At 44.6% G+C, this 14,922-nt stretch overlaps 1 protein-coding gene across 2 annotated transcripts in view; it reads right to left on the bottom strand.

The window, feature by feature from the left end:
- Nucleotides 1–14,922, bottom strand: part of WDR48 (WD repeat domain 48) — a 38,153-nt gene that overhangs the window by 2,061 nt on the left and 21,170 nt on the right. Inside the window, exons 8-19 of one of the 2 annotated variants that reach the window (XM_090284529.1) lie at nucleotides 14,605–14,829; nucleotides 13,251–13,325; nucleotides 12,272–12,374; nucleotides 12,013–12,110; nucleotides 9,374–9,481; nucleotides 8,993–9,089; nucleotides 8,416–8,511; nucleotides 6,189–6,294; nucleotides 4,951–5,038; nucleotides 3,635–3,670; nucleotides 1,930–2,006; nucleotides 399–591 (exon numbers count right to left, since the gene is read on the bottom strand). In XM_090284529.1, the coding sequence (XP_090140655.1) occupies nucleotides 399–591; nucleotides 1,930–2,006; nucleotides 3,635–3,670; nucleotides 4,951–5,038; nucleotides 6,189–6,294; nucleotides 8,416–8,511; nucleotides 8,993–9,089; nucleotides 9,374–9,481; nucleotides 12,013–12,110; nucleotides 12,272–12,374; nucleotides 13,251–13,325; nucleotides 14,605–14,829 (1,302 nt within the window). The remainder of the gene's footprint in view (nucleotides 1–398; nucleotides 592–1,929; nucleotides 2,007–3,634; nucleotides 3,671–4,950; nucleotides 5,039–6,188; nucleotides 6,295–8,415; nucleotides 8,512–8,992; nucleotides 9,090–9,373; nucleotides 9,482–12,012; nucleotides 12,111–12,271; nucleotides 12,375–13,250; nucleotides 13,326–14,604; nucleotides 14,830–14,922) is intronic. The other variant, XM_090284528.1, reaches the window with a different exon arrangement.

Below are 14,922 nucleotides of genomic sequence, written 5' to 3'. Positions count from 1 at the left end.
CCCTGCGGTGGCCTGCTCTTGCTGGCAGGGCTGCTATGCACACAGGCACGGCCTGGGTGCGGGGAGGCACGGCGTGGGGGCTACGCCAGTAGCAGTCTTCGGCCGTGCCTCTGAAGCAAGGCCTTGAGTGCATCTTGATTTAAAACAGCTCCCCCACCTCCACTTCAAGTCCTAACCTAACGACAGAATCTGCCGTGAAAATCAAGAAGATCCTGTTCCTGTGCCTTTCTTGTTAGGAGCCTCACAAATAGGTGGAGACATCCAGAGTCCCCAGAGTCCTTTAAAAGCAGAATCCCCCCTCTCAAAGGCAAGAGACTTGGAACCAAAATCACACCGTTATGTACCTGTCGGAGCACCAGCCCTGGAAAAAGGAGGCCGTGGCCCGGAAGTCCACGTACCTGGTCCTGGCACAAAAGTTCAATTTTCTCCTCTGCCAACACAGCAATATCCTCCTCTTTTTCCTGTTCTCCTGGTTTTTCATTGTTAGAAGAGCTGGTGGTTTGAGACTCATTATCCAAGTTGATGATTTTCTCATAAACGTGTTCCATTACTTTCCGGACTTGGAGCATGTCACTCGCAGAGAGTCTATCTCTGCAAAAAGCAAGGGCAGCTTGTGGCATCAGGAAATCACTGGATATTATCGCTTCCATATTATCTGGTGTCAACATTTGATAAAGATGAAAACATACCACAGGAACACAGACCAATAAAATTTTTAGTCATTGCCTTAATTCATTTCTAGAACTGTCAACAGATTTTTTATAGTGTCCTTTTAAGACAGGATTACATGCCACCGAGGGTACAGACATGTTCTCACAACTGACGTACACACAAAGAACAGCATGCTAGGTTTTATTCCCTCACACTTTCCCAGAGGAATGGCAAACAAAATGCTCCTGCAGGTACAGGCCGCCCCAGGCTGTCCAGGCCCCGTGTGCTCAAGCCTGCACTTCTCCTGGGGCCTGCCTTCCTGCAGCTCAGACTTCCAGCCTCAGCCTCTGGCCTGAACTTCAGACCCACAAACCCAACAGCTGACTGGGCATCTCTGGTTGGCTGTTCCTAGGAACCTGAAATGCTCCATGTCCAAGTCTAGATTCATCCATTTCCTCACCCCCACACTTCTGTATTTCTGACACCAGTTAATGGTCAAGGCTAGCAGGCCCAGGCTTAAACTCTGAAAGCTGCCTGGAGCCTAGGGTCATTAAATCTAGCTGAACTGATATCTAGGACTGGGGAGGGAGGGGGATGGAGGGGGAGGGCGAGAGAGAGGGAGGGGGGGAGGGAGAAAGAGAGAGAGAGAGAGAGAGAGAGAGAGAGAGAGAGAGAGAGAGAAAGATTTCCCCAACAAAAGGTTTTAAAGCCTTGTTGATTTATTTTTTTTTGGTGAGGATATACATCAATGGAACCCCTTAATTGCTTCTCTGACTTCCCTCCTGGTTAACCCCCACACACACACCCTTGACCGCCACTGTGTAGGTCCTCGCTCATTCTCAGTGTCTTGTACACGCTTCCACTTCCACATCCCTGATCACACCGTTTCCTGGGCTTGGAACATCTCTCTTCTGAAGTTCTACCCATCCTATGTGCCCAACACAAATTCTATATCTTCCGAGAGGCCTCTCTGGAAAGCACTTGTCAAAAATTCATTTCTTTCCCCTGCACTCATGATTTCTTCAGTACCTAGAAAAGCAGTTACTATACAGAGACCGTGTGCTACACTATGAATTATGGCGACAGACAAATCCATGTCTTACTTTTGAACATCTGTAGCCTATCACGGCAGGTACTTAGTAGATGGTTAAATTGTATAAACTGTTCATATAAAGCTAGCCTTAGATCTAGTACTGGTCTCCTTTGCTATAAAAGCAAGAAAAAAACCTTTCTGATAATTAATTAGACAAAGCATGACATGACACTATGTTTACTTACTTTTTTAAGGTTTTTGCTCCTGAAGATGCATGAGGTTGGAGGTAGAAAGGAATTTTGTTGAATTTGGGCATATTTTTCTGAAACATTAAAAGTAAAAATGGCATAGTTTCTATTAGCTGATAAAGTTAAATGATGTCAACAGGAAAACATGACTTACAAGTTATAGTTGTTTTACAATTAAAAGTCACTTTCTACGAAATTTATAGTAAGCTATCAAATGATCTAAGTCAGCCTTAGACAAAGTGTATCAGAAAAGTATAGTGTTCGATTTTGTAAAAGAAGATACTATGCAATGTCAGTGGCATTATGAATTTGCCAGCATGGCTCTTTTCAAATAACAATTTAAGGTATTAAAGGGAATCAATTTTTATTTTAATTCTTTAAGCCATGCAAACCCAAAACCTCAGTTCTACGTTAAAATATTAGGGCTGATCCCTAAAGGCCCAAACAAAAAAATTAAGTGTCCTGAGAGAAACCCACATCATTCAACTCTGAGCAAAACCAAACATTCTACGCTGGGGAGGCCCGTCATCTGACCGAAAGGCCCATCGGGTCCTCCCCGTCTCCTGCCCTTGGACATCAGAGTGAGGTCTGAGGCTTCACACCAGAGTGGAAACTTCAGCCAATCGCCTAGCCGTCCACCGTGAAGTAAACCACATCCTCAGATGAAGGGTCAAGTTAACTGGTCATCTTGTCTCTGGGTATTAATCCCCTACGAGCCTCCATGCCCTGTCCCATCTGGATGTCTCCTCTCAGGAATAAGCCACAGCACTGCGTCCAGATGAGTTTCACACTCAAAGGAAGTAGTGGTTTACGGGCAGCCTGGACTGAGAGAAGGCCACAGAGCATCCCTCACGTGTCACATGGGCTTTAAGTTCTTGGAGGTAGTATATCTGGGACAGAAAACAAACTTTCTGAAAGTTCTAGAGACTAAATCTCTTCATATGGCTTTAGGAATATACAAAAATAGGTCAACAGCACAGAAGAGATTCTAGTAACAGACCCATGTGTATACAGAAATTGGGCATACGACAAAGACAACATTTCAATTTAGTAGAAAAAGGATTATTAAAAAATTGAGCTGGCACACTAGCTATCCATTTGTAGAAAGTTAGCCTCCTACTTCACACCAAACTAAATAAATCTAACAGATTAAAGACCTAGACACAAGGGATTATCATAAACATACTATAGAATATGGAACATTTTTGCTATGTTGGAGCGGGAATACCTAAGCAAGATGTGAAACTCAGAACCATAAAGATTCAATCTGATTATATAAAATTAAAACTGTGCACCTGACAAAAATACCATGAATAAAGTAAAAATTCAATAGAGAGGCATAAATAATAGCTAAAGGGTTAATGTTCTGTATGAAGAGCTCCTATAAATTAGTAAGAAAGACAAAGAACCCAATAGAGAAATGAGTAAAGAATACGGTTAGTTAGGCAATTCACAGAAGAAATAGAAATGGCCAATATGAAAAGATGCTCAACCTCACTACAAACTTAAAAAAATAAAAACCAAAACCAAAACCGTATTAAAACAGTAAGATAGTACTTGCCTATCTTTTAGCAAAGACTAGGAGCCCCAGTGTGGGTGAGGGTGCGGGGCAATGGGCACTCACACACTTGGTGAGTGTCAACCGGGACAGCCTTTGGGGGGGCAATTTGGCAATATCTATCAAAATTTAAAACGTGCATACCCTTTGATCCAGCAATTCCACTTCTAGGAATTTACCCTAAAAAGTACACAAAGATATATGTACAAGGATGTTCACGGAAGCATTGTTTGTAATAGAAAACATTGGAAACAACCTAAATGCTTATTAATAGGGTACTGGTTAAATAAATTATAGTACAGTTACACAATGGAACATTACACAGTCATTTAAGAGAAGTGATCCATATGTAGAGACATGGAAAAATGTTCAAGAAATATTTTTAGGTAAAAAAAAAAAGAAACAAGTTGCAGAACAGTACATATAATTAGATTTTGTGCAAAAAAAAAACCCCTGTAAGCATATATATAGATAATATATGCCCATATAAGCACACAAAAAAGTACTAAAGGCTACGCACTGAACTATTAATAATTATTACCTCTGGGGAAAGAATAGGGAGTGAATGGAAGAAGAGTGATTGAGAAAGGGATGGGAGTTTCACTGTATTTTTATAATTAAAACCCACCAAAGATACAAACAGATAAAGAAAGAAATATCAGTACTACTTCTGCAACTTTGGAACTACAGGCAAGCAGGAGAGGTGTCCGCCTGGCAGTCTGATTCCTTTTTCCCTAATAAATTTGTTCACAAAAAGCGAGACTGTAGAGGGTCAGGGGGTGCATGGGCAGGGGCCTGGGGAGCTCTGTACATGGGGCTGGGAGACCAGGGAACCTCCAGGTGGAAGGGTGCTTTTTAATAAAAAAATAATGGGAGCTCCAACCACTCCCTCCTCTCCTCCTGATTTGAAAGACACACAAATAGACATCTCCGAGGTAAGTGGGGAGCTTGGGACTTCAGAGTGTTGAAAGGGTGTCACAGGGACCAGGACAGCTCCTGCATCAGCTGGTAGAACAGCATGGAGCCCTCACCAGCTGCCACCTGGCCTTCCCTGGCAGGGAAAACAGGAGAGTCATTGTAGACATGCCCACCAGTCTGGCACGGGCACAGCGCTGTGCAGTGGCCACAGTGGACGCTGCCCAAGTGGTGGCAAAGGGCATAGAGCTGACAGACGGGGCCCTGCCTTCGTCACTGGCACCGTGCCCTAGGCTCAGTGGCGGCAGCGGGAAGGCTACACCTACTCACTTTTTCTCAAGGGGGCCTCGGGAGGCGGAAAATTGATTAAGATGGAGCATGAGGATTTGGGGGAATCTTTGTACTGTTAACTTTTTGGTACTCTGCAATTCCTTGGGCAGTCTAGTTTTTATTCAGGTTTAAAGTTATACAGTCTAAAACAGGTCTGAATTTGCTTCGTGATTCAGAAAAGATACAAGGGCAAGGTGGGAGTGGGGGACACTTACGTCCACAGTGATGTCAATTACCCATTGTGGCACCGTCTCATTTAGGAGCATCGACTCGGTCTCACCTCCGGAATCCCGGCAGAGGAGCCTAAACACACACCCATCAGGCAGTCAGCGATACAATAAGCACAGGTGACGAAATCATGAGACGGAGGGACAGGGCCCCTACAGAGTTCATTCAGGACAACCCTCCTTAGCCGAGGAAATACAGTGCGGCCAGGCAGAATGACTCACTCAGCTATGAGGGAGAGCAGGCCCTAAAGCACAGGCCCCAGCTGCCTGAGTCCTTGCATGATGATGGGAGCCTGCGTGTGGCAAAGCACTCAAGAAAGGTCCCTGCTCTGGCTGGTGTGGCTCAATGGATTGAGTGCCGGACTGTGAACCGAAAGGTCACCTGTTTGATTCCCAGTCAGGGCACGTGCCTGGGCTGCGGGCCAGGATTCCAGGTGTGGACGTGCGAGAGGAAACCAACTGATGTTCCTCCCACACATCATGTCTCTCTCCCTCTTTCTCTCTCCCTTCTACCCTGTCTGAAAATAAATAAATAACATCTTTAAAAAAGAAAAAAGAACGGTCCCTGTCAGTGCTCCAGAGCACAGCCCAGGCGTCCACACACAACAGGGCCAGGGGGCCTCTGGTGACCACACTCTCAGGAAACCACCATAAAGGAAGAGAAGCCTGTGCCCGAGGGCAAGACAAGCACTCTTCTTCCTCAGGGCTCACGCTGTGAGCTCTCCCCATGACTCCTCCAGGGCCCTGCTGGCCCCGTGGGGGTAACGTCAGCCCAGCTCTCTCCTGCAGGGCCTCACGAAGCCCAGCCTTGCCCCTCCGATCAGGCCACTGTGGGGCCCAGCCGTGCCCGGGAGCAGCCCAGTCCATCCTGCCAGACCCAGCTTGAGGGAAGTCACCACCTCTCATGCTGCCCTGTGACAGGGACTTCCGGTGATGCCATGTGTTCCCTGACCCCAGCAGTCATGCTGGCTAGCAAGTGAGGGTCTCCTGCAGGAACCACTAGAGAAGCTGCCTCAAGGCAAGGCATCCGCCTCATTTGAACAGTGGAGGCTCAGCTCCCAATTAGAATGTGGTCTACACTTAACTGTCTCATGGAGACGGAAAAGCTTCCAAATCCCTGACACCTCTAGAAACTGAACAATTTATAACACCTGCTTGAATCAATACTTCTCAGCAAATGGGAAGCTTTCTTCACAGGGCCTCTTCCAGCCCCCCTCTCCCCGTACCTGAACAGTGTGCGACCTCCAGCTTCACCAAAGATCACGGGGGTGTGGGGGGGCACTTGAAAATATCCATTTCCCTTCTGTACTCGGTTCTCCTGCTCCCCGTTCACTAGGAAAAGGCACAGACAGTGTCAGATGCAGTCAGTGCTATAAACACCGATTCTAAACACGTCGTTCACCCAGGCTTCAAACACTGTCAGGCCTTTAAGGTCAAAAGCCCTTTAAGTCAGTCGGTGTCAGAAATAAAGGCACCCCCCCCCCCAAAAAAAAACCCCAAGTTAAATTCCTAAAAATAAGAAATATGGCAACTTGGGATGTGCCTCATGAGAACTAGCTGCATTTTAGAGGATTTTAATAGAAGAGATTAATGTTTGAGATTTGAAACAGAAACATAACCATCTACCTGAGGCACTAGGACAGCCTGTTTACAAATGGCAATCTGATTTTTTTTTTTTAAGTAGGACACCAAGCTCAGAAGAATTTCTTGGGCCAGAAAAAAAAATTATGTTTAATGACAGCCATAACTAATGGCAGAGGTATCAGTGGAAAATAAAATCCTCGAAGAGGTCACAATCCTGTTTTTATTGTTCTCTGCAGACTTCATTTCACTGTTTCCTTTGCACTCGTTTGATCCAAGAGCGGCCGACCCCCACTCAAGTGCCAGCTTGTTCATAAACACCGCCCTAGTGAACGTGGAAGCAATCCCACCCTCCGACATCCTGCAGCCCCTTCCGAACCGCTCTCAGAGCGCCCAGCACTGCTCTCTGATCTCAGGACACTTCATGTCCGTAGCTCGCTGCCCTCCCAGGATGTCAGTCCCTGCAGCATGGGGCCCACGCCCACTGACCTTCACTACCCTACCTACAGCTCACTGCAGGGGCCGGAATACGCGAGCTGCTCAACAAGTATAATCGAAGCAACTCCCAAGTGGCTGCTGAGCACGCAGCAGGTGCAGCCGATCACCAGACAGGCAGAACTCGGGGCATCCTGAGCTCCGGCTGGGGAGGTGGGGCTGGGAGGAGGCCCGTCCTGCCTTTACTGTGGCAGTTTGACTTTAAGAATGATTTGGGGTTTCCTGTGACTTCCTCCTTACCCCCCACGCTCAGCCCCAACCAAAGCCTGGATCCAAGAGGCGCTGACTGCACTGCTGTCTCTTAATCACTTAACCTTTACTGTAGACTTGGGCCTCTGAGGGCGTCCTGTCTCACTGTCACGTTACAGACAGAGAAGGACAAGCCAAGAACGGGAAGTGACAAGCCCACAGCCACACAGCTGATAAATGACAGGACCCATACCAGAACCCAGCTTTCTCAACCCTCTGTGGAGAGGTCTTTCTGCTGAGCTTCTCTGGGTCACAGTCCACTGTGACATAAAAGAACAGCCAGTTCTTTTGGGTGGGATCAGTGCCCTTTCTACGACAGGGACACCAGAAGACTAGCTTTCAGGGAAGCATGCCATCCTTGCAAGAGATTTAAACGCCAAAAATCTTTATGGATGAGTCAGACAGAACGAAGTCTCCGATAGGAGGTCCTCGCCATTGCTGACCATCGGAATCTTCAGAAAATCTTCAGCAGCATGAGCTCTCAGTAGGAGGGACACAAGGAATTTTCAACCAGCTGTAGGTCACACACGGGCTGTCACATTTTAAGATCTCCCCGCTTCTTAATCAAACTGAGCCAGGCTCACACCCTGCAAACGTGGTCCCCTGCACTGCCCAGGGAGAGGTGCCGCCACGGCCTGCGGCCCGCACCGCTCAATGACATGACTTTATACACGCCTGTTCACTCTTCCTTACACTTCTGAGTTGGAATTTAAGTTTTTGAAGCATTCAGAGCCAAGAGCAGGTAGCTGATCAGACTAGGTAATGGGGACACTTCAGGCCAACGCGAAGAATGACAATACAAGGACAGATCCTGCAGGTCCACGGATACTCTGAGAAATCTCTTTGGAATAAGCCTGCTAGGCTGCCTACTTTTAAGGTCATGTGAATGTGTTTATTTCTTCTATCCTGAGCAGCGCCACTAACAGAAAGCTCCTCAGAATTTCAGTTATGGCTGGATGGATGTTCTTACTTTGGGATGCGGGAGGGAAGGCAGTGAACTGGGCAGACCACAAATACCATGTCATACGTTGGCAAATGCTTCAAATGTTCCTTAAAACAACAACCAGTCCAAGTCTCTTTAACTTCTGAGTAATGTTAAATTATTTATCCTGATATAAAAGCACGAACCATGGTTTACTTCATTTTCTTCTTCATCCATGGGATTCACGTGTGTTCTAGGCCAATATTCTAGGAGCGCCTGGAGTAAAAGCCCTCCCAAGTTCACTGCAAAAGGGTTAATGAAAAAGAAAAGAAGAGGGAAAGACAATTACTAGTTTTCACCTAAAAACAGAGGGAAAGCAATAAAAATAAGTCTCCCCATAGTCCGATGTTAAATTCTTAACCCAATGCCACTGATGTTTAAAAGCAAGATTTCAGAGATTTTGCCAAGTCTATTAAAATTTTATCTAAGAATATTTACAGCGGCGGTAACACGGAGCAAACGCAGCCTATTCGGTCGTTCAGATACAGCCATCCTTTAAAAACGAACAAACGCAACAGGAGCTGCGTTCTTTAAAAGGCTCCTTCCACATAAAGCCACTGAAGCTGTATTTGTATACAGCAGGTGCACGTTACGTTCTTAGGAGAATACTGACCAAAGACATCATCAACAAAATACAACAGACTCTTATAAAGATGAGCACAGTGACAAACAGCACAGACCCCTTCTCCTGAGCGAGGAGGAGGGTAGGAGGGACACACTCACATTTCGGATCTGACCCGTCGGGGCTGCTGAAGCCGGCATCTTTTGCAGAAACCCAAGCGGCAAAACAGTCACTCTCATCCAAAGTAATAGTCAACATCTATGAAAAATAAGACATCGTTAGTCGCATTCTATTTGAATATATTATCCGAATTAAGTATCTAAACCTTTATTTGTACTATTTATCTAAAGTGTTAATAAGCCAAAATGTGTTTCATGTAATTCATGCAACTACAATTTAATTTACTAGGTATTTAAATTACATTTTGCAAGATATAACATAATTTTTTTCTTTTACATTTAAAAACTAATGATACTCAGTATTGAGCTCTATTATGATTTTCCAGTCATCCCAAACTGCACAAATATCACCTGCTAACTTACCCCAGTTTTTAAGTCTACTGAGAACCAATTTGGCACATAAACCATCTTAAATCTTTTTTTAATTTCATCTTCAAAATCCACTTTGCCAAGATCTTCCACTTTACATGCCTATACATCAAAAATAAATTATAAGAATTATCAATATTAAGTGGCAAATTAATTTGATTCTGATTTAGCTATTCAAAATTTTACATATTTTCACATCTGCCTAAATGAAATGGACTCTAAAACAGATTTTAAAAAGAAGTGGTCAAACATTTTTATTTTAAAGCATCTATCATTAAATAACTATTATAATTTAGAATTTAAAAAACCCGCACAAATATTCTCTCTTTGGACATTGTAATTCAGTTTCGTTGATATATTGATACAATATACTACCACTCTTAGCTGGAAGCAATGTCAAATGAAGGAAAAAAGTCTTCAAGAAACAAACAACACTTATTAAATGCTTTAAGAGAACTCTGAAGCTACCTTCAGATTCAAGTATCACTCCCTCAGATTCAAGTATCACTCGTATCTACAGGCGTAAATACCTTTTTAATCATTCTATTTTTTATCCCCCTTGTTCCTGCCCGGTCCAGACGAGTATCTGATATTTCACCTGTATTAGTGCAACATCTTCCTGACCATTATCTGCCAGCCACTATGGTAAACACTTCTTGAATGTTCCCTTAACATCACCAGGAAACAGGTCCCACCACACTTTAGAGATAAAGACAAAGGCTTACAGGGGTGCGTTTCTGGTCACCTGCTAAGCATTATCTCTACTGTAGAGAAAAACCACTGGACTCCGGGAGCCTGCTGCAATTAAAGTTTCCACTCAGGTAAGGCCTCTGTCCTGAAGGCACGCTCACCAAGCAATCGTTCTGTAATGTGACTTGTCACACGCTGCCCCACAGGGAGGGGAAGTGTTAGGCCAGTTTCTCTTCAGAGACAGTCCTTCTTCCCCAGAAAGAAACTTATCTTATTCTTTAGCTCCAGAAGTGAACTCAAGTGAATGTCTGTTCCTTACAAGAGTCAAACCAAAGCACCAGGTCTTTTTAATTCTTCCTTTATAATTTACCCAACACTCGTCTTTTCCTTTAATTGACCCAGATCATTATGCATCAGACAACTATCTTCCGGCTTCTTTCCCATTACACACACACAGTACCACTGCTCGGAGCATGGGATTTCCCTGCTCCAAAACCAGCTAAGATTGGCCCTGGCTGGTGTTGCTCAGTGGGTTGAGCGCCGGCCTGCAAACTGAAAGGTCTCCAGTTCTATTCCTGGGGGGTACATGCCTGGGTTGTGGGCCAGGTTTCAGGTTGGGGGCGTGCAAGAGCAGTCAATCGATATTTCTCTTTCTCTCTCTCTTCCCCTCTCTCTAAAAAATTAATAAAATCTTAAAAAAAAAACCCATCTAAGATTAAGATTATTTTAGGGAGTACCAAAGAAAGGCCAACCCCAGGGCCTGTAATGCAAGACTCGCTGGGTAATGACCCGAATCTCGTCTTTCATCCTTACACCCTTACTGACTCCCTTACACTCACCGAGTCTCCAATTACACAGAACGGCTCACCTTGCTCTGAATAAGCAGGTACCTTCCCTTTTCTGTGTCTCTGTCATTCACACCCTCCTCCTAAAATGCCCTTCCATTATTCATCTCCTGGAATCCCTTAAGTCCCTATTCAAGTGATGTCTCCACCAGGAAGCTCTGATTCCTCTCTGGTTGTAAGTGATCGTCCTTGTCCATAAACCATCATATCCTGTGATCTGTTTATTTATTTTATCTATAAGGCTTTCACATTCCCCAGATCTTGTCCCTCCTCCCAGAAGGGATCATGGTACAGACTTTTCTGTTCCCTATGACTCTTAACACAGTTCTCTGCACACAATATTCATTCAATCCAGGAAATAACTGTTCAACGAAAATCCAACAACACTAAGAAGGGACATTTGTCAGAGCTCTAAAAGCAACGTTTTCAAACCGCCTATAAATTCTTCAGTGCTGTTCAGAATGTGACTGAGGAAGCTGTCGTAACATGACCCACCGCTGTACCCGGTGCTCACAGTGATGGCTACAGATCCCAAAACGGCCGGACTTATTTCATGCCCTCCAGTCGTTCTCCACCTGGGGTGACTCTGCATCTTTCTTCCTCCCCCTAAACATTTGGCAATGTCTGGAGACCTTCTGGGTTGTTACAACTGACGCGGGCGAGGAGAAGGTGGTCACTGGCATGCATTTAGTAGGCAGAGGCTGGGGTGCTGCTCAACACCCCACAACCCACAGGACAGGTCCCACTGCCCCTCACCAGCAGCCATGGCTTACTTGGCCCCAAATGACAATAGTGTCAAAGACGAGAAACTCATGTACTGTATTTACTTTAAGGTAAGGCAGTCTGTAACACAATTTATAATATGCTAAACAGAGAAAATGGCTCCATTCAAATTTCAGGTGCTTAAAAAGATGAACCCTAGCCTTATCTCATGGTCACCTAAGAAATACCCACTCACAAAAGTGTTGCTGAAACTAAATCTTAATTTATATATGTATTATCTTGAGATATATACCACTTGTATAATTTTTATAAATATTTAATAAAAAATGGGATATATGATTCAGTAACCTATATTTAGTACAAAAAGATACTCACCTTCAATACATCCCAATATGCCACATTATTATTGGTATCTTTGGTTAATATATGTCTCTTATCATTAAGAATGTGGCACTGAATAATACTAGCACCGCCTAAAGGAAAAAACCCATACAATTAGCAAAAGCAATTCTTCTATTGTACTACATTTAAATTAACAGTACGGCAATAATTGTTAACCGGCAGGTGACAGAACATAAATCACATTAGCCACCAGGAAGAAGGAGGTACAATGCCTTCCCATCTCCATACTCACCTTTGATAACCTGGTCAGGTTGTGTACAAAGGGGTGTTATAGGACTTGTACAGTCATTGTCATAATCTCCAGAGGCTCTAAAATTGTGAATTCCCTTCAATGTCTGAAGGAACAAAATTCATTATTTAATCATTTACGCTTTATAAGCTTTATCAATCTGTTTAAAGTGGCAAGAAAAACAAAGAACAAATGAGAAAAACCCAACAATAACCACATCAACCAAAAAATACACAGTGTCGAAGTACAATTATGTCCTATGGTTAAAAAACCAAAACAAATATTAAGAAGGGAATGTTGTCTTTTTGGAGAGAATAGGCATTCTTCCAGATAAACTATGTCGATCTCAGACTGGAACAACGAAATTTAGACAAGAGCTCTAAGACTTGCTGTAAGCGCGGAGGAAGACCACCTGAGCTGCCTGCGAACAGCCGTTGCTGTAAACACTTTCTCTTTTGTGGTCCACAAATAGGCTGGTAAGAAAACGTAAGATCTTCTTTAAGATTTAAGAATTAATAGTGCTTTTGATAGCTTCTCTCTGATTATCCTCTATTTCCACCCCTGTTCTTCATACTCTGAAGAAAAAGGAAACGGATTTGGGAGCACAATTTTCAGTTTTCTCCACGTTTAGAAAACCAGAAGCCTAACGAGTTTCCCTGCTGTGCTCATCCTGGGCTGCCTACTTTCAAATGCAGCTTCGGAAGGTCAGAAGCTGGACTAGTATCTACCGGCTGTATCAGGCTACAGTGCCTGTTCTAAGCACATCGAGTATATTTTTTGTCTCCTTACAAAGATATCAGAAGCTTTATTTTGACTATTACCTTAATTTCTGTATGACCATTAGGCTCACACCTGTATTCACTGGGGCTTTCAGATTTTTGTTGAGAGGTTCATACTGAGCATTTTGACTGCTATCTGACAGGGCTGTAATCACAAAGTACGTGTTTCTAATCCTTTGCCAAGTGTACAATGGCTTACTTACCCATTTATTTACTGTAGATTTAGTTGTTGCTACCCAGATTGCAGGAGGGGGATCAGCTGATCTATCAAGCTCCATCTGCAGAGAAGGCACAGAAAGATTGCTTTGTGGAATGCTGACTCTTCTGAGCTTCCAGGACCAGCTATACATTATCCAATAACTCTCCCATTCGGCACGTGTGTGTTTACTATACCGTGGCATGTATGAAAATCTAGGTATTCAACAGATGGATGAGGGAGTCTCTGCTAATGAAATTCACAGCCCTATAAGTATAGTAGGGGCGACTTCTCCCCAAAAACAGTGGGTTAAGTTTTAAGTACGGTTAATTGAAGGGATCTAAATGGGCATGAGCCAAAGGACGACTTACCATAATTTCTTTTGTTTTTGCTGCCCTTTTGTTTTATGTTAAAAAAAAAAAGTTTGTAGTAAAAAAACAACACAGCAAAAGTGAAAAGTAACCCCGCTGTCCCCGCAGCCGCTTCCTGCACACCCGCTGTGTCTGAGACCCCAGCCCCGCCACTCTCGCTTCTCCGCAGGGTTACAGGTTTGCCCACCAGGGCGTGCCACCTGCTCTGCAGAGCTATCCTCGGCCAGTTCTGCCTGCGCTCCTCGGCCACAGGCACCCTCTCAGCGCTCTCAGCTGACCGCTGTCTATTCCCTCTTCCAGCCCTTCCTCTGACACTGTGCTCTGGGTTTCAGATGTCACTCAGTTTTGTAGATGATGGGTATTTGTATCTTTGCCCTGTTGTCTCCAGATGATTTCTGAGAAGAGGGGGTAAATTTGTCTTTATGCCTCCGTTTTCAATCTGGAAATTTCCTCACAGCTGTTTTAATGTGCAGCTCTGTGAGTGTCAGTGAGGCCGGACATCCTGTCGTGATGACTGGCCTTGTTTAGCCTGGACTTCACTTTTAGCAGGTGTCAGTATCGATGGCTGCCCAAGCACCCTTCACGTCCATCCCAGACCCTTAGCGGGACTGTGGGGAGGCAGGGAGGGCGTGGAACGTGAGCCAGCTCATGCCCTCTTCCTCGACCTCCCTCTTGAGGCAGGCAACACATTTCCGCATTGCCGACTGCTCACAGACACCTGAATTCCTCATATTCCTCTCTAATGACAGCTCAGGAAAGCCAGGCGACCTCAGGAGCAACGCGGGGCAATCCTACTAGGATGTGCCAGCGGGAGAGCCAGGCGTCCCTGATGTACCCAAGAAGTCACCATTTCTTCTACAGGTGACCAACACAAATGTAAAACTCTTTTTCACAATTCCACAAGTAATTCATGTTTTAATACAGATTTTGCTGTCCTTGGCCAGCACACGGAACGATCCTGATCATATAAAACTTAAAGATACGACATACCTTGAGAACTGGTGCTTTTTCTTCACAAATCAGCACTCGAATGTCAGGGTTCCTCAGGTCTGTACAGTAAATCTTCCGGTCCCTTCCTCCAGAATACACGTGAGTGAAGGCGTCATTGACCTGCAGAGCCCAGACGCCCTCATCGTGGACCCGGTACGTTGCTATACATCTCTGCTGACCAAGGGACCAGAGGCGAATGGTCCCATCAGAACTGCCAGAAAGGCACTGAGAACAGAGAAAGTTAAGTTCAAATCCTGTCCCCAAATTCCTGCTTTCTTGTGTGTTGCACTGGGCTCCTCTCCTGACTCCATATTGTCA

Source organism: Furipterus horrens, unplaced genomic scaffold (genome assembly GCF_987537825.1).
Source record: "Furipterus horrens unplaced genomic scaffold, mFurHor1.1.pri manual_scaffold_7, whole genome shotgun sequence".
Classification (NCBI taxonomy): domain Eukaryota; kingdom Metazoa; phylum Chordata; class Mammalia; order Chiroptera; family Furipteridae; genus Furipterus; species Furipterus horrens.
The sequence above is the reverse complement of the archived record's forward strand: the minus strand, read 5'-3'. Positions and strand labels throughout refer to the sequence as shown.